This window comes from Lissotriton helveticus, chromosome 8 (genome assembly GCF_964261635.1).
Source record: "Lissotriton helveticus chromosome 8, aLisHel1.1, whole genome shotgun sequence".
NCBI classification, from domain to species: Eukaryota; Metazoa; Chordata; class Amphibia; order Caudata; family Salamandridae; genus Lissotriton; species Lissotriton helveticus.
This window is the reverse complement of record NC_136069.1, coordinates 355,345,731-355,371,681: the sequence shown is the minus strand read 5'-3', so window position 1 is coordinate 355,371,681 and position 25,951 is coordinate 355,345,731. Positions and strand designations below refer to the sequence as shown.

General features: G+C 47.3%; 1 protein-coding gene across 1 annotated transcript in view; it reads left to right on the top strand.

Annotated features, from left to right (window-relative positions):
• The window catches only part of HSPH1 (heat shock protein family H (Hsp110) member 1), a 735,818-nt gene that overhangs the window by 655,638 nt on the left and 54,229 nt on the right, over positions 1-25,951 (top strand). Inside the window, exon 17 of the mRNA XM_078656001.1 lies at positions 25,742-25,903. Coding sequence (XP_078512127.1) covers positions 25,742-25,903 — 162 coding nt within the window. The remainder of the gene's footprint in view (positions 1-25,741; positions 25,904-25,951) is intronic.

Here is a 25,951-nt window from a genome sequence, read left to right as displayed (position 1 = left end):
GAACCGCTTCAGGGTCTCCACGAGGTAGCCAGTTGATGGAATCAAATGTTTTCTCAGCGTTGAGTGACATTACTGCTCTAGGGGCCTCATCTGTCCTCAGATAATCCAACTACAACTGTAGACATCGGAGGGTCAGTCTTGTGGCCTGCGGGGTATAACGCTAGTCTGACTGGTGTGTTCCAAATATGCTACCACCTCCCTAAGCCTGATAGCACGAATTTTAGCCAACAGCTTTCTTTCGGTATTTAACAGGGTCATAGGCCCTATTATATGAGGAGCACTGATTGGGTAGCTTCCCCTCAATTGGTATAACCACGATTATGGCGTGGTTGAGATCTGAAGGTAAAGTCATTATCCCCATCCCCCCGCCTTACCACCTTGAGCATGGGCACCATGGGTCAGTGGGTGAAGAAGTGCTGCAAAGAGCATATTGCGCTCTATCCTCCCACCCCCCACTTTCTCCAGTATCAAGTCTGCCTCCGGAGCACCCCTGCACACTTTGTCTAAAGCAGGGAGTGGAATCTTAGCCAGTAACTCAGGTATATCCTGATCTGTGCTGTCTCATAGAGCCTGCAATACTACTGGGCAAAAGCCTGGGCTTTATAATCATCACTGCAGGTCATGTCTCTGTCAGCAGTGTCCACCTCCGCCATCCACCATCCACCATGTATTCTCCTCCCGCTGCCCCAACCACGCTAAGAGGCACCAGCATCGAAGAGTCTTCTCTGGGTCACCAAGTGGTGTTGCCTAGCTGTATTTGTCACATGGTTGTGATATTTCTCTCTTGTCACTTCTAGTGGACACCCATGTCCGCTCCAAGTGTAGATGGCGACGCTCCAGCTGGAGCATCCTCTCCCCCCCCCCCTTTGTTTCTTCTGGATAGCAGTGATGTTCTGTGCTCTATCCCTGACACAGCTGTGTATGCCTCCCAAAGGATAACTGGTGAGGACACCGACCTCTCGTTCTTCTCAAAATATAACTTGGTATCGACTCTGAGGGTTTAGGCTGCATCCAGGTCTCTCTAGACCCAGGAGTTCCGCCTCCGGGACACCTGTCTATGGAACTGTTGGGTACCCAACTTCGACAAGGTCTTATGAGCTCCTGAGTAGAATGAACATCTCCTCTCATGTGGGTGTCTGCACTGCCAAGTATCACTGAGCCCCGGTGTGTGTGTGAAGTTGGCAAGCTTCATGATCTGGCCAGTAGACACCAACCGAAATGTATACTTGTCCTTCTCCTGATCCAGCGCCTAATTAAAGTCCCCTTCCACAATCTGTAAATAACAGAATTGTTGAGAATGGGCCCTAAGCTATCCATGGTACTTCTTAGCACCCAAGGCGTATACGTTTATGATCAAAACGATTTTCCTCTACCATCTGCCCCTCATCGCTATATAACAGCTCTTCGGATCAGCCCATATTCTCATCACCTGAAAGGAGGGATTCTTTCTAACTAGAATCACAATTCCTTGGGAGCCATTCATATAGCCAGCCTGTTATAGCACCATATAACTGCCTGTCTCCATACACCTACAGGTATTCTAAGCAGGGGCATCCCCTGTAGGAGCACCAAATTGGGGGCTTGTCTATGGACATATTGTGTGACCCCCACGCTTGAACTTAAAACCCAGACCGTTCCCGTTCCACGAGAGGACCGTCAGTGTCTCAGTGGAAGGTGATGTCATGGACAACATTGGATAAAGTCTCAGCTAGGTTCCCATTTGGTGCCCAACTCGACCTACCCAAGTCGTGTAGTATTGTAAAAAGAACAATTGATGGACAGAATGCAGCACAATGTCATACATTCACCCCAGTACAGAGATCTGGGCCTTAATCTATCGTTTTTTTGCTCACCATGCCATTCCAGTTTGGACCCAGCCATATGCAAATCAGTCTTGACCCTGCACCCAATGGGAACAGTCCAGCCCGAACTGCCAGGTCCTCCCTGGACTGGAAACAAGCACCCTAGGACCGGTTTCGGGCTTTCAGCCCTCATCAGCCAGGATAGCTTGACTCCAGTGGCATGGAGAGCACGTGACCCACATCTGGGCATACCCGTCCCACTCGGGGTGACAATGCAAAAAGAACAATTGATGGACAGAATGCCAAGTGAGAAGGGTATGCCCAGACGTGGGATCCGTGCTCACCACCCCACATAATTCAAGCTAGCCTGGCTGATAAAGGGTGATGCCCTGAAACCGGTCCCAGGATGCTTGTTTCCGGTCCAAGGAGGACCTGGTTGGCAGTTCAGGCTGGACTGATCCCACACGGGACAGGGTCAAGACTGATTTTCATATGGCTGGGTCCAAACTGGGGTGGTGTGGTGAGCAAAAGAATGATGGATTTAACCCAGATCCTTGTGACTGGGGGTGAATGTTTGCATTGTCCACCATTCCGTCCATCAATTGTTTCTTTTGCATATGTCGCCCTAAGTGGGAAGGGTATCCCCAGATGTGGGTCCTGTGCTCACCACACCACGGGATTCAAGCTAGCCTGGCTGATGAAGGGTGATGCCCTGAAACCGGTCCCAGGATGCTTGTTTCCGATCCAGGGAGGACCTGGCTTGACAGTTCAGGCATCAATTGTTTCTTCTGCATATGTGTGGTATTGCAGCCTTGTGGGCACGTGTGTCCTACCATGTCTCCTCAAAACTTAGTAAACAAAACGACCACAACTGTCCCCCCATCCCACTTATTCCTTTCGCGTAGTCTTAACTACCCACCACCCCAGTACTAGAAATGCCTGTTTCCTACCCTCCTGCACAATTATCATGTTAAACAATCCCCATTTGCAATAGCGAGTACAGGCTCTTTTTACCCCCTTAACGGTCATATAAAACTGAAACACCAGTTGAGCAAGGTTTTAGTGGCACGGCTCAGTAGTGTCTGTGTCTGATGAGTGAGCCTCCAATGTTTACTCTCTCTAAGCAGGCTCCTCCACCCTTGCCGGCAGTCTCAGCCTCCTGCAGCAGTTCGCTCTGGAGCGGCATCTACCAGACTTGTCTCTCTGGTGACCATTTTGAACCGTTGCCTCCTCAAGTGGAAGACTCCCCACTCTGTCGTCTTGGTGGGCACTCCTCCAACCATTCCCAGGCATGCTCCGGATGGTCAAACAGGAAAGCTTTGCCTTGGAAGAGCACTTGAGCTTGGTCGGGTACATCATCATGTAACAAAGGGTAAGACACTCCAGCTTCTGCTTCACCATATAAAAAGTCTATCAATGTTGCTGAATCAGTTTGGTTTGCATTCGCATGGATTCATATTTAACTTCTCCCAGTCCTTTGACTGTACGAATACCAAATCCCTGTCCCTATATTCGAAGAGGCAAGCTATTATGGGTCTCGGGCAGCCCCAAGAAGCAGTCTTCTCACGAGGACACTATGTGCACGCTCAACGAAAAAACACCGGGAGAGCTGGTCAGGGGAAAGAAGGGGTTTCAGCCATTGTTTGAGAAACTGTTGAAGTCGGGGGGCCTTGGCAACCTCAGGAAGCACAGATTTTTTGATCATGAGCGGCCCTTGGTGTACTCTACTCACGCCGGCATTCTCCGGAGAGAGCTCTTATTTTCTGTACTGCCTGAGTGAGGTCTCTCACCCTGCTCTCCAGTGTGGCAATTTTCATCTCTTCTTCCACCCTTCACGTTGTTTTCCTCAGGTCCTGACGGAGTAGGGTTGCATCTGCCCTAACCTCACTAGTTTTAGACTCCAGTGCATGGCGAGAAGATTCAGTGACCTTCAGGATGGCCTCAGTCCTCGGGTAAGAGTCTGCCCCATGTCAGTTTAAAAAAAACATAAATAATATTCCAGCGCGCTCCGCAACTGGAGGTACAGAAAAGACCAATGAATTAACAAATGCCTACCCTCAGGTGTAATGCCAAAATGTTCCTTATTGCTGTCATGTCCAGAGGCTGGAAAGCATCGCAGCGGAGGCTGGAAAGCATCGCAGCTGAGGCTGATGGTGCCACTTGCAACAGGCAGTCGTTATTCTTGGAGTTTCCTGTCCCAGTTAGGTATCTGGGGGTATTCACTAGATTACAAATCTGCAGTGAGAGTGTTACTGAAGGTAGGTAACTGATACTTTTGGGGTACTTTTATTACTCCTGCATCAAAAAGTAGAGGTAGGGCATATATCTGTGTGCACAGTTCAATGTCAGAGTTCTGTTTTTAGACTCGTTAATTTTGTAGCCCCCTGCGTTTTCAAATTTAGTAAGAGCTTATTAAAACGTCCCTTTTAATTCAAGTGGGGCCAGTCACATTATGTTACCAGCCCCATCACAATCATGAGGTCTGCAGGAACACCACAGATCTGTCTAGTTCACAGATTTCAGCTTTGAAAGACTCTGGCTGAAACTTTGTGGCCGACTGAGGAATTAGCGGATTAATTAGTCAGGGAATACCGGTGATGGGCAGAGTTCCCAGGTTTACCTTCTCTCTCATAATGAAGGATTTAACTGACCGTAATTAGATAATGGGATCCCATTGGCATATAAAGCAATAAGAATCTCTTGATTGCCAAACCTAAATCATTAAATTTCTGAGGCACTGAGAAACATTGTAGTAAGTGACTAACTATGTTAAATGACTTAAGATGGAGAAGAGCGACATCTCTGTCTTATGTCTCTCGTAATTTGAAAACTTAAATATTTTGTCAATTTTATTCTCACTCTAAATAAGGTTTGCAGTACTTACAGAAATGTAATAGGAAAACCAAACGTCTGTTCTGTAGGACAGACAAAGGCCCAGCGAGCCCTGCCAGACGTATTCTCCATCAGTATTGAAGATCAAGGCATCACTGCATTCATGTTGTGCAGTATCCATTACCCCAATTAACATGTCAGTCTGCGTTGACGAAAAACAACTTGCAATATTGGCTTGTTGTTTTGTTCCTAATAAGCTTGAAGTAATTTTCCTAAATCTGCCAGCCAGCATTTTGGCAACCATTTTTAGACCAAAAAGTATTGCTTTGTCATGAGACAGGGGTTTTCCCTTCCTCAAAACAGGAATTAAATAAATCCTATAGAATTTTCTTCAACTACTCAAAAAAGGTCTTGGAAAATTTGCCAGGTAATCCATTTGGGCCTTCCGAGTTTCTTGTATGAAGCTAAGAGTTGACATCCAAGGTTATGCAGCTATTCACGTTTGATCTAGTAGTTATTTCCCTTTCTTCCTGTCAAAGGCAAAGGAGCTCCTTAGAATTTACATGTTCTTGGTTTCCTCATTATATAAATGTTAATAGGGATAGAACCAGTGCCAATGTTTATAATGATACATTCGCACATAAGGCTGTAATCTGATCACTATTATCAAATTCGCCCATCATAAACCCTCCAGCAACTCAGACTCATGCCGGACATCAGGGCACGTTACCCACTGGCCCACATTGTGTCCAGGCAAAGTCGAGGCCCACCTACATTTGTTATGAGGAGCCTTATTTATGACTCCACAGACAAGGCCTGCAGTCGTTTACCCCCCAAAAATGAGACAGAAGTACTTAATGATGCCCAAACAAATGTATAAAACCCTGTTCAGATGATTCTACTTTGAGACAATCTTCAAACCCGCACCTGGAACTATGCTCCCGGCTGAAGTGTTTAATTAAACCAACTGTTCCTGTTTTTTCAACGCCTCTTGTCTTTTGTTTTTCCAAGGTTAATTCGTATTCAAGCAACATAACTTGCATAAAAAAACGCAAATACTTGTCAAATATATATATTTATTTGTTCTTTTTTTTTTTTTAGACCATCCTAATTTCTTTCTCTAATCTTACTAACAATACTCCATTCTCAGAGTGTTGAAAAGTCCTCACTCAAGTTCACCCTCAAAAATGAGTACCTGGCTGATACTGCTATGCATGATGCAACAGTGCAGGTTCAAGAATCTAAAAAGTTGCCCTCATATTTTCTAACATGGGTTTCAGTATCCTACTTCATTTCTCCTTTTAACATGTTTAAAGGAATTGTATTTCGCCCAATCCACGTTCCTTTGATAGGTTAGTGCAATTAACCTTTTCGGAATTGCTACCTGTCATAGGCATGCATTTTCTTATTTAAACCATTATTGATTTAAAAAAAATTATTCATAAATCATGTTTGTGCTCATTGATCCTTCACATGTGCAGAACTATTCTCTTTATGATTTCAAAGGGAACTTCCATGAAAGTATTACTAGTAGGTAGGTACCTTTTCCTTTTCAGTTCAGCACATATCCATAATTAACACCTTCCATCAATCAACAAGCTGCTGGTATAATGTTTGAAATCATTTGCTCTGCAACACGCTTATCACCAACCTTACTTGAACATTACAGGCGTCTCATAGGTGAGCAACCCCGGCGGCACAGGGCAGAGCGGCGTAGCGAGCCGTAGACTGCTGCTGAGGAACAAACACTTAAATAACAAGCAAGAACCTAGGAGGTCTATGAGCCAGGCAATTAGCTGGCTAGACTGTCAAGTCTGTCTTTATGATAGTTGGTGCTACAGTCACCATATAGCAATATACAAAGAGAAGAGAAAACAAATGTGTAAGTCACAAAAGAGTGATGATATCGAAGACTCAATCAAGAACTGGTCAGACTGGATCCAGTACACATATTATTTGTGAATAACCATCAAAAAACCAAGTGATCAGTCCTATCATTTGGTCGTTCACACTGTGACCAGGCGGGTCCTTGGATCATCTAGACCTCATGCCACACAGTCAAGGAACAAACACTGACTGTGTGGCGGCTGCCATATTACCTACCCGGGGGAGTGGATTATCCCAGCGGAGCCAAAGCGAGTGCCAGCTGTAGGCTTGCACTGTTCCCTGCGAGGGTCAGGGGGTGAGTGGGGGCCCCCCAGGACACCAGTCCTCAATTGTGGACACAGAGGGAACTGAGCAGCGGCCCTCGGAAGCGTTGTGAGCGACCCACGAGGTGACACTGGACGAGCAGTGTGGTGTTGGGTGCGGCAGCTGAAGCTTGAGACGACTGGTATTTAGTGCTAAATCGCCGGCAGGCACACCGGTCCTCGTATTGGCAGTCAAACTCGCTTTCTGCCCTGAATGCATACCAGTTAACTTGTCCCTGCTGGGTTAATGTGCTACTTCCTCTTGGTTGCATGGCCAAACTCTGTGCTCAGTGGTTACTGCCCCATAGTCAAGCAGACGTGAGACCTGTTGTGGTGCAGATTTTTCGAGTGATTGCTGCCAGCCAGGTTATGTGGGGTGGCCCTTTGAGTAAGGCAGAGAACTTGGTGAAACCTACTGAGGTGGTGTGACACGGGGTACTGGCCCCAGCGGAGGGACATTTTGGGATTCTCCTCGCTTTGCATGCAGTGCCTAATTGGAGAGCTGGTGCTGGGGTCTGACCTGGTTCCGGCAGCCCAGGCTACTAGAGTATCATCATTCGAAGAGAAAACAGAGCAAATACATTTGTGCCGATTGCTCGCAGTCCCCTCCGAGGGGTCTGCACCTCTTTCCCACTTCAGCTTGGAAGATTGGCCTAACTGAAGTCGAGTGTCTGGAGTTGCCCTTGAGATGGGCAGGGCGGACAGGCCACAGCCCAAGCTCACTTTCGAACAAAAAAAGTCTAAGGGTAAAGACTCCTCTACGGAGGACGTGGACATCTCGTCAGACCCTTCTCAAGAGGAGGCGGGGAGAATATCCGATCTATGCTGATGGTGATGGAAAAGGGCCTTCAAATTAGTCTGTCGACCCTGGGGACCAAAATTGACTCTCTCACCTATAGAATGGACAGAATGTCAGAAAGACTCGACAAGCATGCAGAGAGGCTGGACATGTTAGAGCACCGGATTACGGAGGTCGAAGAAGCGCAGACGGAGTTGGACACCAAGCGTAAGCAGGTGGGAAGGGCGCTACAGGCCCTTCAGGACAAAGCAGAAGACCTGGAAACACAGTCCTGCAGAAACAACCTGCGTATTACAAGGGTTCCGGAGTCGACCTCGACAGGTAATATGGAGAAATGTATTGAAAAACTGCTAGTCACGCTTCTTGGCCGGGACTTTGTTCCCCTATCTTTGTGATCGAAAGGGCACATCGCTCTCTGGGACCTCGACCTGTCCCTGGAGCCCCTCCTAGATTGATTATAGCAAAATTACTCAACTATAGAGACAGGGATGCGGCGTTACAAGCTCCCAGAGAGAAGCAAACACTGCAGTACCAGGGCTCGACCCTCTCTTTGTACCCTGACTTCACAATTTGGGTGCAAGAGGACGCGTGAACCGTCAGGGACATTCTTGCATCTTTACGGGCCCAAAATCTCTGCAGAATACTTTAAAGGAATGTACTAAGGAGAATCGGAGCAGCTCGGAACGAAAACCTCGTGGAGGGAGCAGTTGACGGTTAAATGGAAGAACAGGACTGAATGAGGGACCACATGAATCACAGATGAGAGGGATTTGTCAGGGGAGAACTTGCTGGGAACTATGAGAAGAGTAATGGGGGCATAGTAGTAGTAAAACGTTTTGCCAAGTGTAGACACTATGGGTTAACGCTGCAGCACCACATTGGGTGAAATGCTCACTATTTGGTATACTATTGTCACTAAACGTCACTATAAAATAGACTAGGACTTTGTGGAGGCCAGCGACCAGAAGGCGATGTCTCTAACTGCAGATGTAATGCTCTATTTGCATGGCACGCAAGGGCGGAACCTGGTTCGGTCTGGTTCATTCTCCAGTGAGTTGAACAACATCCGCCCACGAGTGAATCACACTGTTTGGGAAGTTTCTTGGTGGGTGGGAGGTGAGGGGGAAGGGGTTTAAATAGATTCAGATCTACTGGATTTGCCAAAACGCATGTTTGTTCAATGCAGCAGAGGGGGGGGGGACCTTGTGTGACTTTTTGCCCAGGCGCAGTTGGGGAATGCCTGTTGTGGGAGGGGGGTGGAAGGGTTGCGAGACTCCTGAATGGTATTATTTTCTGTGTTATCACCAGGTGTTATGATGTTAACTTTGTATACTGCTTGTTGCTATGGCTTGAAAGGAATTGCAGACTATACACCCCCATACCCCCATGACTGACCAACTTGACACGAGTGGACCAACCCCTCATTGCACGAATAGGGCACTCATGTGGAACATCAGAGGCCTTAATAACCCTAGATCTACGCTTAAACTGGAACCACTTTACACTGATCCGAAGGGATGATGCGTGATATCTATGTGTAGGGGTAAGGGAGTAGAGCTCCTGCTAGTAAATGTCTACAGCTCGAACTACGACAAACCTGCTTTTTACACTTCCTTATTCAAGTTGGTCCGCAGGTACGGTGGGGGCAAACAGCTTTGGGGTGGAGCTTTTAATATGGTGCTAAACCCACGGAAAGACTGACGGGGGGGGCCTGACAGACCACTTACATCATCAGCGCGAACAGTTGCAGATATGTTAGTGCAGCTTGACCTGTACGACGTGTAGCATAATAGGTTCCCTGACAAGGGGGGCTACACACATTACTCTGCGTACCATAATCTCCACACACGAATAGATTACTGGTTTGCTGCTAGTCGACTCTATGCTCGGGTTCGCACTGTGAGGTACACCCCTGCACGCTGTCGGACCATGCCCGACTGCTGATAGTGCTCGATGCCCCACAGAAATCCATAACCCCGTCACATGGTGATTCCCACCCTATTCGCTACTGGACGCGGGGTTTAAGGAAGACTTGGAGGCAATAGAAACCTTCTTTACTACCAACATATACGATGACCAAGCACTCTGGGGTGCTGAGATCGATCCGTAAAAGGCTATCGTACTTGGAGAGCATACTTCAGACATTAGAGAGCCGTCTCCAGGCAGCCACCGACGATTAACTAGTTTCCGAGTTTAAAACGCAGGTGGCAGAATAACACAGCTGATGCGGAAGTCAATCATCTGGGCAAGTACGCCACTGCGCGCACTTACGGTGAAGGGGAAAGACCGGGGTCTGTGTTGGCACAGCTTCTTAAAAAGAGGCCGGAGAAGACGATAGTCACAGAGATAACGTCAGAAGAGGGGGAAGTCCTCGTAGACAAAAAAGAAATAGCTGGGAGGTTCCGTAGATACTACTCGGAGCTCTATTCGACTCGATGCGACAGCTCAGAGTCGGAAATTTTAGAATACTTATCGTACATCAAGCTCCCATGGTTAACTGATACACACCGTGAATTTCTTATGAGACCTGTTGAAAAAGAACAAATTCTTCTTGCACCATCGATTATGAAGTCAGGTAGCATTGATGGCCTGACGGTAGCCTTTGATAAGGCGTTTCTGGATTTGCTGCTCCCACATTTAGCTACACTTTTTGATGATATCTGCGTTACGGGTGCTATGCCGCCATCCATGAACGAGACAATAATTGTGGCTATTTTGAAACCTGGCAAGCCACCGACAGAGTGCCCCTCATATTGCCTGCTTTCTTTGCTTAATTTAGATACCAAAATATTTGCAAAGATCTTAGCCACGCGTCTGGTCCCACGTGTTTCACTATTGGTAGCACCGGAACAAGCTGGTTTTGTCCCGAATAGAAACTTAACCTATAACTTGCGGACAGTGTTTGGGGCTATACAACACACTAAGCCTGACATACAGACGGTGGCTGTTTTTCTTGATATGGAAAAAGCTTTTGACTCTGTGGAGTGGCCGTTTATGAGACAGGTTCTGATGGGGATGGGGGACGTCTTTTTACAACTTGTAGGAGTTTTATATAAGGCGCCCAGGGCTAGAATAAAAATTGGTGACCTAGTGACGGACCCTATTCGTATCACCAGAGGCACGCAGCAGGGTTGTCCTTTATCTCCTATACTCTACGCATTGGTCGCTGAACCCTTGGCGTGCGCACTTCGCTAATATCACAGATTTAAAGGTATCAGATTCCCCAATTATGAGCTGATTGTCTCCGCATATGCAGATGACACCTTACTATATGTCTGCGACCCAGAAAGCCATCTCTCTTCTGTGCTGCGTGAGGTGGTGCACTTCGGAGCGTTGTCGGGGCTTGGGGTTAATTGGTCAAAATCTGTGATATTCCCCCTGACGCCTTCCACTGTTCCGTTCGAGCCCGACTATCCACTACAGTGGACATCGGACACAGTGCATTATCTTGGGATTAAAATCCATATGGACTCAGACGTGGTGTTTAAAGAAAATTATGGAGTAGCTATTGATAAGTTGGAGTACGACATAGAGGGATGGATTCCTCTACCTCTCTCTCTACTGGGTAGGGTCGCCATTATGAAGATGGTTGTTCTCCATCGTTTTTAGTATCTGAAAGACTTTAGTGATAGATTCCTTACCTTAGAATAATTCCCAGGCGTCAGACTAGATCTGGAAAGCTTTCATCACGAGTACCCCTGTGCGTCAATAGGTGTTGTCGTGCGGCTCCGTGTGCGTCGTTGGTGTCGTATTTGCAGAGATGACGTCACTGGAGCTACTTAGACATGTCCATGCGCGCTAACGTCAGTTCTTTCTTTTTCCGCGCAAATCCGGAGAGAGCGGTACCCCGTCAACTTGTTGACTTAAGTATTTGTTTGATATAAATTGTAAGTAAACTTACTCCTGGTGCATAGGGATGCCTGGTTTCAAGCTTTGAGAGGCCTGTCCGCCCCTGATGTCGCTGACGGACCCGCACCGTGAGTGTCTCTTTTGCCTGGGGCTTGACCACGACACCGAGTCGTGTTCCCACTGCCGGGCCATGGCCCCGAAAACTTTGCGGGAACGGTCTCGAAAGTGGCTGGAGGCCCAGGAGTCGCCCCCACGTCGTTTCAGGTCCCAGTCTCGTGGGAGGTCGAGGACCCGGTCACTGAGCAGGCACCATCATTCGAAGACTTTGCACTCGGAGTCCAAGGCGGCGCTTGCTCAGCAACGCTTTTCGTCACGAGTGGAGTTGCGGTCTGTTGTACGCCTTTCCGCCTATACCACTTCTGCCCAGAGTGCTGAAGAAGATCAAGCACGACCAGGCCCAAGTCATCCTTGTGGCTCCGCACTGGGCTCGAAGAGTTCGGTATCCCAAAGCTACTCAGTATGAGCCTGGATCCCTGGATACGACTACCTCTGCGGGAGGATCTTCTGTTGCAGCAGCAGGGGACGGTTCTCCAGCCGAACCTGCCCAGCCTCCACCTACATGTGTGGAGATTGAGCTGTAACAGTTGATTCCATTTGACTTGCCACCCGAAGTCTGTGATATCATTCTGGCAGCCAGGCGTCCCTCCACTAAATCGGTATACACCTGCAGGTGGAACAGATTTGTGGCATGGTGCACAGCCAAGACTGCGGATCCCCTTTCTGTCCCTCTTTCTGAGGTCCTTTTGTTCCTTCTTTCTCTGGCCCGGCAGGGCTCTGCTCTGGGCACTATCACGGGCTACCTTTCGGCCATTTGAGCCTTTCTGAGGCTTCCAGATCAGCCTTCTCTTTTCAAGTCCCCTGTTGTACAGATATTCTTAAAAGGCATTACGCATATGTTCCCTCCTGTTTCTTTCATAATGCCTCAGTGGGACTTGAATCTTGTTTTGACTTATCTCATGTGCGCTCCCTTTGAGCCGCTTCCCAATTGTCCTTTACGTCTTCTGACTTTGAAAACTGCCTTCCTGGTGGCTTTCACTTCTGCCAGGAGAGTGAGTGACCTTCAGGATCTCTCTTGTAAGCCTCCATTTCTGTTGGTTCATCCGGACAAGGTTGTGCTTCGCACTCGTCCTTCCTAATTGCCAAAGATTGTCACTGCCTTCCACATCGGGCAGACTGTCACCTTGCCAACTTTCTTTCCGCCTCCGCATCCTTCCAGAGAGAAAGAGAGGCTCCACCGTCTGGACCAAAAACGTGCGCTCTCCTTTTACCTGAATCGCACACAAGCATTTCGGGTGGATGACCAGCTCTTTGTTAGCTACGCAGGCACCAAGAAAGGCCGGTCTGTTCACAAGAGAACTATCTCCCGCTGGGTTGTCTTGTGTATCAAGGCCTGTTATTCTATGGTTAAAAAGGAACCTCTGGTGGGGCTGCGTGCCCATTCTACCAGGGCAACAGCAGCCACTACGGCTTTGGGACGTGGTATCCCCCTGCAAGACATCTGTCAGGCTGCCACGTGGGCTTCACTGCACACTTTTACAAAGCATTATTGCCTTGACAGTCAGGTCCGGAGGGACGGCTTCTTTAGCCGTTCTGTTCTGCGTGACTTTCTGGTGTAATCTTATTCGCAGGCCCACCACCGGGGTTGGTATTGCTGGGGTATCTATTCTAAGGTAAGGAATCTATCACTAACGTGTCTCTTTCAGATGCACAAGTTACTACTTGCGTAACGATATATCTGTAAGAGACATTAGTTATTGATAGATTGCTTACCGTCCCACCCATCCTCCCCATTCTGCGAACTGATTACTAGGGTTAAGGTCATCCTTTCAGACCTTAGTTTCTATGCACCAGTGGTTAGTATCTTAAATGGCTCTGCGTTCCTGTCGCAGAAAGTTGTGTACAGAACTGACGTCCGCGTACGTGGGCGCTTTTAAGTAGCTCCAGTGACGTCATCTCGGCGAATACGACGCCATCGACGCACGGGAGCCATACGACGACGCCTATCGACGGGGATTATTCTAAGGTAAGGAATTGATCACTAACTAATGTCTCTTACAGATATATTGTTACACAAGTAGTAACTTGTGCTTATGTTCTACAACATACCTCTGGTTCTCACTAGCTCTTTTTTCCGGCGCCTTAATTCCCTGCTGATCAAGTTAGCTTGGGCGGGTAAAAAGGCACGCGTTCGATGGGAAATACTCACATTGCCATACCATATGGGAGGGCTGGCTGCGCCGGATCTGGAGCTTTATTATCGTATTGCCCAGTGTGCCCATGCCACTTATTGGATGCACGGCTCACCTGATACTTCACAAATATACATAGAGTGAGTGGCGGCCTCTCCCCAGCCTTTGCCTGCTTTGATTTTCTCACCACCAGATCGCAGGACGGGGATACTGGATTCTGTAAATGCAACAACACATGCTTGGCACCATTTCCCTAAAATTGCAGGCGGGGGCCACATTATACTCCCCTCATGCACTCTTGGAATGGTGCCTCTGTCTTCCCCCTTGCAGGAACAAAGGGGTTATTAGGGCACTTATTGCTTTAGGATTTCGTTCTGTTGGGGACTATTTCGTGGGGGGGAACTGCCAAGCGATGGGAGGAGTAAGTTTGAGAAGATATGGCTGCTAATTATTTTACTAAATTTCTGTACCACAGAACACGTCCGGCTTTACTGCACATCCTGGGCGGGAACTTAGCAGAACCACCTGATTTACCAGCGTTATCCTATATTATTAAAGCTGAGTCCTCACATCGCATGATTTGACGGCTATATAAGCTTTCCATGGAGTACAGGGAGAACCATTACTCTAAAGCCCTTTTAGAGTGGCAGAGAGATCTGGGCAGGGAGATTGATGATGCAATGTGGGTCTATTGTTGCGTGAGCATGAAGCGCATATCGTTAAATGGTAGACACAAACTCATACATTTTAAGTTCCTAAATAGTGTTTACTACCCCCCGGAAAGGCTCTGTAGATATGGACTGAGAGATGGGACAGAATGCGATAGGTGTGGTGAACAGAGAGCAGATTACATACACTTAGCGTGGATATGTCCGGGGATTGCAAACTTTTGGACCACAATATTTCAAGAAATAAGTAGAATAGTGGAATTCCCTATTCCTCCAGACCCGGCGCTGTTGGGATTCTCCAAATCGTTACCTAAGGGGGTTCGAAGATTGGTAGATATGGGCCTTCTGTTAGCCAAACGCAGGGTGGCAATGTGCTCGCTCTGAGGCCCGACCCCCATGATATCGCAATGGTCGAGTGATATGCTATATTGCAGCAAACAAACCGAGAACTTCAGTGACTTATTACCGCCACGGAATTGACCTAAAAACTTTTGGGCATCGTATAAAACCTATGCGGAGACAAGGAGTACTGTTGCCTCAACAGGGGTTGCTTCAAGTTAGTGACTTATGTGCTCGACTCAATTGTGCGATATGGGAGGTGTTGCTTAGCCTACTTTGATGGTTTCCACGCAAGACGGAGAGCCTGTTCCGGACAGTCATAACGGGGAGAGAGGAGCGATAAGTGTTATTTTATGGTCTGATGCCAAGTAACCCTCAATATCTGTTATCTCCTGGTCATGTAACTTCTGTTATATACCTGATTCGTACATTTGTTACTTCTCTACCACAAGATACAGTCTCATATTTTGTATTACGTGCAAAATTCAATAAAGTTATATAAAAAAACAAAAATATCAAGGTGATGAAATAAGTGCTTGAATTGCTTTACCAAGCGGGAATGCTCAGGGTTGCATTTTAAACCATTGTTTTTACCACGGTTATTGTCAACAGAGACCTGCCATAGGCAAATTAGTCCTGGTCTTGCTCCAGCTAAAACAACCAGACCAAACTGATAGGCCAATGTCCCCTCCAGCCATAAAAGAAGCAATCCCAAGCCAGTTCCAGCCTACTCAATATTGAGGTATAGCTTAAGTTGTATGAACAAGTGAGCCTCGAAATTGTGTGAGGGCGTATCTGTCACACTTAGAGCATCTACTGTAACTAACAACAAGGTAATGTAATGAATACTTGAATTAATTTCAACCAATGGCCATTGGTCAGTGCAGCATTACAGTCCATCGTAAAATCACAAGCACATTCCTCTCTGCACTTATACATCAAGCCGCTGGTGGCCAGTGGGAGTAGGCACACCTGTGGCTCCTCCGTTATGGCTGAGGAGCGTCCACCCCAAACCCCCCATCAGCAGCAGCTTCAGAACTTGAAAAATTAAACGATAATAAAACACGTTTTTTTTATCAGATTATTTTTTCCACAGTGTCGAGTCTAGGGGGTGGGCCATGGGGATGACAGGCATGAGCAGTAGTGGTAGGTGCACTGTTGTCAGTGCGCATGTGGGTTTGCCCAGCCTTCTCAGGAAGGCCAAACCGCCATGCGCACTGAAGCTGTCTCCAATCTGAGCTGCATTGCCCACTTGGAGACAGCAGGCACAGGTTCACAGTCTTCCTGGAAGCACACATCGAGGCTGCTTAGGCCAATCCTGACTCTGCTCTCATCATGATAGCAGCTTTATGATTGGCCGCAGGGCAGTCTGGGAGCCTGTGCCTGCAGTGGAGCAGGAGAGTGGCGATGCTGCAGGCATTCATGTAAGTTTTAGTTTTTTATTTTGCTCCCCACTTCCCCCCGCTCCACCACATTGTGTCCCAACACCAACCGCCACGGGGTAATCAATCAATCAATCAATCAAGTCATTTATAGAGCGCACTACTCACCCGTAGGGTCTCAAGGCGCTAGGTGGGGGGGGGGGGTGCCGTTACTGCTCGAACAGCCAGGTCTTGAGCTTCTTCCTGAAGGAGAGGTGGTCTTGGGTCAGGCGCAGGTCGGTCGGGAGTGAGTTCCAGGTCTTGGCGGCCAGGTAGGAGAAGGACCTTCCTCCTGTTGTCGCTCTTCGGATGCGGGGGACGGCGGCTAGGGCGTGGCTGGTTGATCTGAGGTGGCGCTTGGGAGTGTAGAAGTTGATTCGGTTGTTGAGGTAGCTCGGGCCTTGGTCGTGTAGGGCTTTGTGCGCGTGGGTGAGGAGACGGAAGGTGATTCTTTTGTTGACGGGGAGCCAGTGCAGGTCTCTCAGATGTCCGGAGATGTGGCTGTTTCGTGGGATGTCGAGGATGAGTCTGGCTGAGGCGTTCTGGATCCGCTGGAGTCTTTTCTGGAGCTTGGCGGTGGTTCCGGCGTAGAGGGCGTTGCCGTAGTCCAGTCGGCTGGTGACGAGGGCCTGGGTGACAGTCTTCCTGGTCTCGGTGGGGATCCACCAGAAGATCTTCCGTAGCATGCGTAGGATGTTGAAGCATGACGAGGAGACGGCGTTGACTTGTCTGGTCATGGAGAGGGAGGAGTCCAGGATGAAGCCCAGGTTGCGTGCGTGGTCCGTCGGTTTGGGTGCGGTGCCCAGGGCGGGGGGCCACCAGGAGTCGTCCCAGGCGGAGGGCGAGGAGCCCAGGATGAGGACCTCCGTCTTGTCTGAGTTCAGTTTCAGGCGGCTGGTCGTCATCCATTCGGCTACATCTCTCATCCCTTCGTGCAGGTTGGCTCTGGCGGCGGCGGGGTCGTTGGTCAGGGAGAGGATCAGCTGGGTGTCGTCGGCGTAGGAGATTATGTTGAGGTTGTGTTGGCGTGCGATGGCCGCGAGGGGGCTCATGTAGACGTTGAAGAGGGTGGGGCTCAGCGAGGATCCTTGAGGGACGCCGCAGATGACTTCGGTGGCCTCTGACTTGTACGGTGGTAGGCGGACTCTCTGTGTTCTTCCGTTGAGGAAGGAGGTGATCCATTCCAGTGCCTTCTCCTGGATTCCGATGTTGCCGAGGCGCTGTATTAGGGTGCGGTGGCAGACAGTGTCGAAGGCCGCGGAGAGGTCCAAGAGGATGAGGGCCGCTGTTTCCCTGTTGTCCATCAGGGTTCGGATGTCATCGGTGGCAGCGATGAGGGCGGTCTCGGTGCTGTGGTTGGCTCGGAAGCCAGACTGTGAGGGGTCGAGGGATCCGTTCGTCTCGAGGAAGGCGGCCAGCTGTTTGTTGACGGTCTTCTCGATGACTTTGGCCGGGAACGGGAGGAGCGAGATGGGACGGTAATTCTTGAGTTCGGTGGGGTCTGCTGTAGGTTTCTTGAGAAGAGCGCTGAGTTCTGCGTGCTTCCAGCTCTCCGGGAAGGTGGCGGTGTCGAAGGAGGTGTTGATAATGTCCCGCAGGTGGGGTGCGATGACAGCGTCGGCCTTGTTGAAGATGTGGTGAGGGCAGGGGTCAGTCGGAGATCCGGAGTGGACGGAGTTCATTGTGCGGATGGTGTCTTCGGTGCTGATCGGAGTCCAGGTGCGGAGGGTGGTGGTGGGTGGCGTTGTTGCGGTTGTGGCGTGCGTTGGTTGGATGCTGAAGCTGTTGTGTATGTCCGTGATCTTGTTGTGGAAGTAGGACGCGAGGGAGTTGCAGAGGTCTTGCGAAGGGGTGATGTCATTGTTTCCGGCGTTGGGGTTGGAGAGCTCTTTCACGACGGGGTAGGCCTTCAGTGTTTATTTATCGTTGTAGTGGACTTCAATGTAGCTATGCAAAGGAAGTTCTAAAAAATCCTGACAGATTGGAGGTGTTAGAAATTATATTTCTGGTTGTCAGTCGGTATGTACCCTGAACAAGCAGGAACCCTCATTCTGGTTAGGATGAATTAAGGACACACCTCAGTTTACCTGTGGTCGCCCTCTGGTAGCTAGGCACAGAGCAGTCAGGCTAAACCTCAGAAGCAAAGTGTAAAGCATTTGTGCAAACTTACAGTTACACAGTGAAAACACCACAAAAGGACTCTACACCAGTTTAGAAAAATAGACAATCTGTATTTAATTAAAACAAGACCAAAACGATAAAAATCCAATTTAAACAAGCAAAGATACACATTTCTTAAGAATAAAACAAAAATGCAGTTCCTTGAAGTCCATAGTGACAGTTCTCCTCCTACAGCTTCTCGGTCTCTTCATCTTGGCCTCTTAGTCCAGAAGTGCTCTAAACATAGGGTGGCATAGGTCCAATACTTATTCCCCTATTTAGGTCGAGCTCTCTCGACCTATTGCCGCCGAGTTGCTTCCCAAGGGAGACAGAGCGGTGCACGAGCCTACCAGGGTCTGTGGACGCGCTTTGCAGGCCGGCCGAAGGTACGCACACACACACACACACGCAGGCACACGCGCAGACACACACACACACACACGCGCAGACACACACACACTCACACACACACGCAGACACACACACGCGCAGACACACACACGCGCAGACACACACACACACGCGCGCAGACACACACACGCGCAGACACACATACACAGACTCACACACTCACACACACGCGCAGACACACACACGCGCCAAGCCCCCCAAGCCCCACTTACCGCATCAGCGGCCTCAGCGTCCACTCCTGGCTTCTGCTGCCACCGGTCCTCTGGGCTATCCACTCCGTGGGCCCGGGCTTCTCGAAAAGACGGAAGTCCCGCCCCACGACAGCCGTGAGCGTGCACATCCCGAAACCGGAAGTTTGGGAGCATGCACGCTCACGGCTTGTTCACTATATCATTACTCATTTGTTTTATTTTTCATGTATGTGTTTTCCTTTGTTCAGGAGGAAGCAATTAACAGGGTACTTTGATAATATTTACCTCCGATTCTAAACCCCCCCACTCCCCTTATTGTGCGCATCATTTAATACGCTTGTGAGTTATTGCTGGCTCATAGCACTGCAGAGGCAGTGTTGTTGACATCCTCGCAGTCACATGCTGCTAAAGACTGCAACTCCCAGAAGACCAGCGCAAGCTCGCCTCGCCGCCAACAGCTAAAGCGTAGCTGAGCCCAAGAAAAAAGCACAGCGCGGGCTAAGGTGTACGTGTGTCGCCTGGGGTTGGGAAATATTTTAATTAATTTTGATGGATCTTGGCATCATGACTCGTAACAGATTCCTTCAAAATCCCCTCCTTGACTGTGCAGCGTCATTGCACAACCACTCCCACCCGAAGGGCAAGGCCAGGGCCGGACTGGCTACCGGGCAGTTGTATGTGCTGCCGAGCAGGGGGATGCTTTCGTTGATGGGGACCTGTGAGTGCAAAATGAAATTCGTTTTGCTTTTTTTTTTCAAAGCGCATGCAGGTCCCCATCAACGAAATACGCCCATACCACGGAGAAGTCATCCCCCTGCTCGGAGCCACACACAACAGCCCGGTAGCTAGTCCGGCCCTGGGCAAGGCTTGCCAGAAGGGGGGGTGTAATCGAACACATGCTTAAAGAAATGACGCGTTGCATGCATACGATTTAACTGTAAAGTTGATAGTGCCTGCATTCTACAGTGGGTGCCTTCCAGGGGGCGTGCGAGAGTGTTGAAGGAGAGCAAAATCCAGCATCCAATAGGCGCTGCACGGAAGATGCCGGAAGGACAGCTACCCCAGGTAGGATGTGCTGCGTAGCCGTTGTTTTTGAAAGTTAAAATTTATAAAATAGTTGCATCTAGGAACCTGTAATGCAGAGCTCAAAGCGAACTGTGTGTTTGTGCTTAAATAGTAGATGTTATCATCCAGCGCACTGCCATCATTGCATTAACCTCGAAAGGATGAAAGGCTGAGTGTGTCATGTGGCATACCCTATGTAGCTATAGCTGAGTCGGTTTACGTCACCAGCGTATATGCTGTTCCCTATTGGGATATAACTAGGTGCTAAATAATCGCAGTTGTGCGGGGAAACGCATCAATGTGAAAAGGTGCTTACTTGGGACGGGGGAGGGGGGGATAAGAGGGAGGGACGGCGTGCATTATAATAACACAGCTGATAAGACTGTCACTTCCCTATCCGAAAAAGTGCTTGTAGTTATCTAGCATCTATCGTGTGGAAGTCTAGTTGACCCTTAAGAAGAACATTGTGCGATGCTCTGTATAAAATCTGTTATTCTCGCATGACTCAGTTCCCTCACCTGCAGCTGCTGGGAGAGCCGAGAGGAGGCTGTATATTAGCATGACTCCTTGTGTAGGAACAATGAACACGTCCATCTCTATTCTTGGATTTTCCGCCAATTAATCTTTTACGGTTCTGGGAACATTTCGCCTCTTAGCTAGTTTCCGCTCTTCTGCTTGTGATACGAATTCCCCCCACCACCTGCAACAAAATGCAATGTACTCTCTCCTGCCGTCTAAATTTGCGATTCTGTCTATTCTCTACCCATTTTACGCAGTTGCCCTCCTCTCTCCAGTAGCTCGCCCTGCCTCTGGTTACAAATTCTGTTTGCCTGTGAAATTGAGTATCAGTTTTATTTTTTAAACCAAGATTGCTGTAGTTAGACCCCAGATACGAGGCTCTGATAAACTTTCTTGTGACTGTCCCAGAAATGCTGGTCCAGGGTTAATGTTTCCAGAAGCAGTTTCTCCAGTATCTGAAACATGAAGTTTTTGGGGTATAACCCAGATAATGTTTCTGCTGGCTATTGCCGCAATTCACCCAGGCAGCAAAATGATGCCGAAGGCAGTGCCTTAAATTAACAAAGGGGTTGTCTCCATCTCCATGTGCCTCGTTCCGGTCGGAAACTTCAACCACGCGACATCTGTGTGTTTCTTTCAGTTGAGGGTATTATGTTTTTAAATTGTGAGACTTGAGATTCCATTTGTGCCAGCCATATGGAAGAAGTAAACTAGCCCTATGACTGCCTACTCGTTTTTTCCCCCCAAGTTTTATTGATTTTTGCTAACTTGCATATCTCACACTAATGCGGCTATCAAGTGTCCCTAATATGAGGGTTTCGAGGTCGGTTAGTTAAGGAAGAGGGGCTTGCAAAATAAAAAATAAAAAAATTGCGGTTTAAATATTTATAGTTTATCAACTTTACCGAAAAACTTGTGGACTGAAAGTTTCATGATGTAAACTGAGTTTTTGTTTTAGGTTTGTGTTTTCTGCAGGATTTTTAATGTGCTGTAGATCTAGCTACCGACAAATTTAGTTACCTCATGTATTCAATTCTTCCTAAAATATTCAAGAAGTATAAACAGTGGCTCAATAAATTATTGACTTTCATGTGTTTTTAGGTCTCGTAGAACCAACTCGTTGTTCTTCGAGAGTATTGTAGGCAAAACAGCTCTTGAAACCAGCGAGGATTTGCCACAATGCATGTGAGCTACTCAAGCGCGACGTTTCCCCAGCCCGCGCTTGAGCTCACTTCTTAATCACACCCCATATGGTGTTCCCTCCCACTTGCTCGCACATCAAAGGCTGCTGCTCCCCTGCCAATGCGCTCCCGCCCCGCCCCCCCCACAGCAATGCCAAGACCACCTGTGGCCACTGACAACAGTAAACAATAGAGAAATGCGCACATACACACACACACACACACACACCAATCTCACAAACCATCCCTGCATCCACATATACTACACACGCACGCACTATATGCCCAGTACTTCACATACACAGCTACGCGCGTAATCACTCGCGTTTTTTGTTTTATTTTCATTTCGCGGACGATTTTTTTTTTCTTTTTTTTTGGGGCGGCCGCCAATGCTTTAACTTCGCAGATAATTGAAAAATGAGCGCAATATAAACCAGCGGGGAGATGCAGTGTGGGTTTTCATCCATATATTTTTTATCACCCTTTGCCATAAAGTAGCCATGCTATTATTCAAAAGAGCCAGTTGTGCATGCCTGCTAACTTCAGAGCTTCCCGGGGCATGTAAATGGAAAAGAAATAACAAAAGGAGCAGTGTATCACTTTATGCACTAGGCATTCGTCTCTTCCTCAAGGCTGCATCAATTTGACGCCGTAATTTCTAGGTTCATTGTCCTGGCCCTGTGAGTGGTAATATCGTAGTCGTCTCATACTCCACAAATGCAAGTCATTTGTCGTTCTGAAGCCCTAAAATCTTCTGCCTGCTTTGTTAGACCGTTTTTCCCACCGAGTGGTTCCTGCATTATCAGTTTGTCTTTTTTTTTTAACACATGCCAAAGCCGGTGTCGTCATCCACTCCCATGCAGCCATAGGGGCTCCGTAAATTGAGCTCTCTGGGTGACTGAACAGTTGGTGCAGCATTGGCAGGAAAGCCTCCTTCAGAGCTGAGCCCTGCCACATGCTCTGCAGCAAATGCAACCGTTACGTCGTCGCCAACCTCGGGTTTGAAATTACATCATCCCTTCTTGCACAGCAGCACGGACTCCATCCTTGCTGCGAGGAAGCCGAAGCGCAGCCTGCTGTCCCAACATGACCATTTCAGATTTTGTAACGGGAGCCTTGAAAATCCAAAAGGTTCACTCTGGATGCCAATACCCCTCCTTAAAGCCCCTCTTCCTATGAACTGCTGGTCTGTTTTGAAGAGGCTTATACGTTACCTATTCGGTCATAGTTGAAAATCCCTCCACACTTACAATGGCTCGTTTTTTTCAAAATTATATATATTTATTTATGGTATTTGTACTGTACATATACATACAATACAAAAGGGAATCGTTATATATCCTCAATGAGCACACACACTCTGGTACACATCGTTTTAGTTTTGCTTAACTTTTGAGACTCAGTCCAGTTTCTTAGCCCAACCACCAAAAAAATGGCATTCAGATGTTTAAGTAGTAGGCAGAGTCGCCAGCTCTTTGCTACGGTTCTGACGTTGTCTGGACGGACCTTGCTCCATGACCCATAAATATTTTACAGAGCAATACTGCTTTATTGGCATGATCTGCAACCCTAGTCAAAGTAGCTGTGTGTTCATCAGTATGGCAATTGTTTTAAATCGAGATTTGTGTAGTTCTGATGACATTTTAAGCTACCTGTTGGGGAAATTCCTCTAGCAATATGCAAATCTTGTGTTCATCCATAAGACTTGTAAAGTCTGTGATCCTGTGGATGAAATGTTCATGGCTACTTTTCTGTCTTTCCTTGTGTCTAGGACAACATATTGGCAAATAGATCTCGTTTTTCACAAAGTGTAGATCACACTGTTGACATATCAGATTTTGAGGATAAAATTATGTGGCCTAGTGGCTCAAACTTCCTAGGAATCTGGAGACCCAGGTACGAATCCCAGATTCGTAGCTAAACTGAACATTATGTGATCCTGGGTAAATTGCTTAACTTCCCAGTGTGTAAAATGTATTTGTGTAATCCCCACAACCTATCGTCCCTGACCCATCAAGTTAAATATAGCGCTCCATAGCTAGGTTTGTGCTATATAAATATCAATACATACTCGCATACTTTGCTCCTTTTTAATGTCCAGTTTAACATGACAATTATTCTAATTTGCCATTGGTTGTCTGTTTTAGGCTTTCTTCACCGGGGTTAAGTAGTTTTCCCCGGAGTAGCATTCTCCAGCATTTAATTTTGCTTTGCCTTTATTGGTTTCTCAATGGGATATATATATTGCTCTGATATTTTTGCTTGCCGGTTCAGCGAGTGCGGGCCTACGTTCCATTCGTTTCTGTGGTAAATCTGCATTTCAGTCATGGGGCTCACGGTCTAATTTTCTTACTAAAGATTGTAGGGATTTGGCATTTACTACTTTTCTGATAATCTTGTGTGTAGTTTTGCAGTCCATTTTTCTGTGTCGAATAGTACTGGTTGCGGTCTGTATTTCTTGACGTGAATTGTTGGGTGCAGTCCTATTTACTATTTTTATCATTCTGTTTTCCTTATCTTTTAAATCTTTCAGCGGCCCTCTTTAGTAGCATACCAGCATTCCATGTACAGCTCAAAGATTCTGTATTTAAAACTTTTTTCAACCTTCCTATGAATCTTTTTTCAAACTAAAAATCAGTCTAGAGGTAGCGCTGTATACAAGATAGGCTGTGGGATATCTTTCACTGTGTAAGTTCTTGAAGAGCCACATACATTTAATGTAAAAAGAAAAAGGCTGAGCTGGGGCCATTGTTATTTGTCATATCAATACATCTAAGTCACGTAAATACAAAACATGTTGCATTACAAATGCTATAGGTGTCACATTTGCGAATGTTATAACTATTGGCATTGTAAATGACAAAGCTATTAATTTAGCTATTTTCAAAACCAACACATAAATAAAAAAATTGTCATTTACAAGACCAATAGCTCAAACTTTCCTAATGCGAGACCTATTGCATTGCAAATGCTTGTTTGTCTTTGAAGTAGTCTTTGTGGTGTACAGATCCTGCCTTGCCCTAACCTGGCTCCAGACACACTACACAGGGTGGAGACAGCTTTGTTTGAGGACATGCACAGACCTATTCAGGTGTCAGTGACAACTCCTCCCGCCATTCTAGCTCAGGAAGACCCATCAGCCTAGTAATGGGGCATTAGGATTTGAAGGGCACACCTTAGCTCCCTTTGTGTGACTGTCTTAAAGTAAACGCACAAACAGCCCAACTGTCAGCCTAAACTAGACGTGGATTTCACAGGCAGGCAGAGACACAGGATGGTAAAGCAAGAAAGTGCCCACTTTCTATAATGGCATTTTCAAACACATAATTTAAAAAACACCTTAACAAAAAGATGTGTTTTTAAATTCTGAGTTAAGGGAACTTAATCTCCAAATCTCGCTCTCTTCCCCAATTAAAAAAAATAATTACACATTTAAGGTATTACAAGGCAGCTCCAATGATACCCTATATGAGAGATAGTCCTTGTGATAGTGAAAAACGAAATTGGCAGTATTTTACTATCATGACATGTAAAATACCCCAGTGCATGCCCTACCTTTCACATACACTGTTCCCTTCCCATGGGGCAACCTTGGGCCTACCGTAGGGGTGCCTTGTGGGTGCACTTGTTAGGTCGACATGGCAGTTTAAAACTACCCTCACAGACTTTCTGTGGTCTGAGACCTAGTTACAGGGTTACTCGTGTGGTGGCACAATCAATCACTGCAGCAGCCCCTCTAATAGCATTTGATTTACAAGTCCTGGGCACACACAGTCCACTGTGCTAGAGACTTACCAGTAAGCCAAAAGTGTCAATCATGTATAACAAATTACTATCACAATTTACATAGAGAACATATGCTCTTCAACACTCATCAGCAGTGGTAAAGTGCCCAGAGTTCCAAAGCCAACAAAAAAAGATCAGATAAAATAGAAGGAAGAAAGCAAAACGTTTGGGAAGACCCTACAAATAGGGCCAGGTCCAACATGAGGGTATTGCTATTTGTTTGTTTGTTTGTATAATGTTTTATTACGCCTTCTGAAATCCTGGTTTTTATTTTGTGCAGGGTGAAACATACAACCACATAGACATTCTTGAAATGGAGAAAGTGGAGAAATGGCTCAATGAAACAATAACCTGGATGAATAATGCTGTTAAAGCCCAGTCTAAGCAGCCTCTTCATAATGACCCTGTTGTGCGTACAAAAGAAATTAAAGCAAAGGCCAAGGTATGCTTTGAATAATGTTTGTCAAATGTCTTGCAAGGTTGTGTAGTT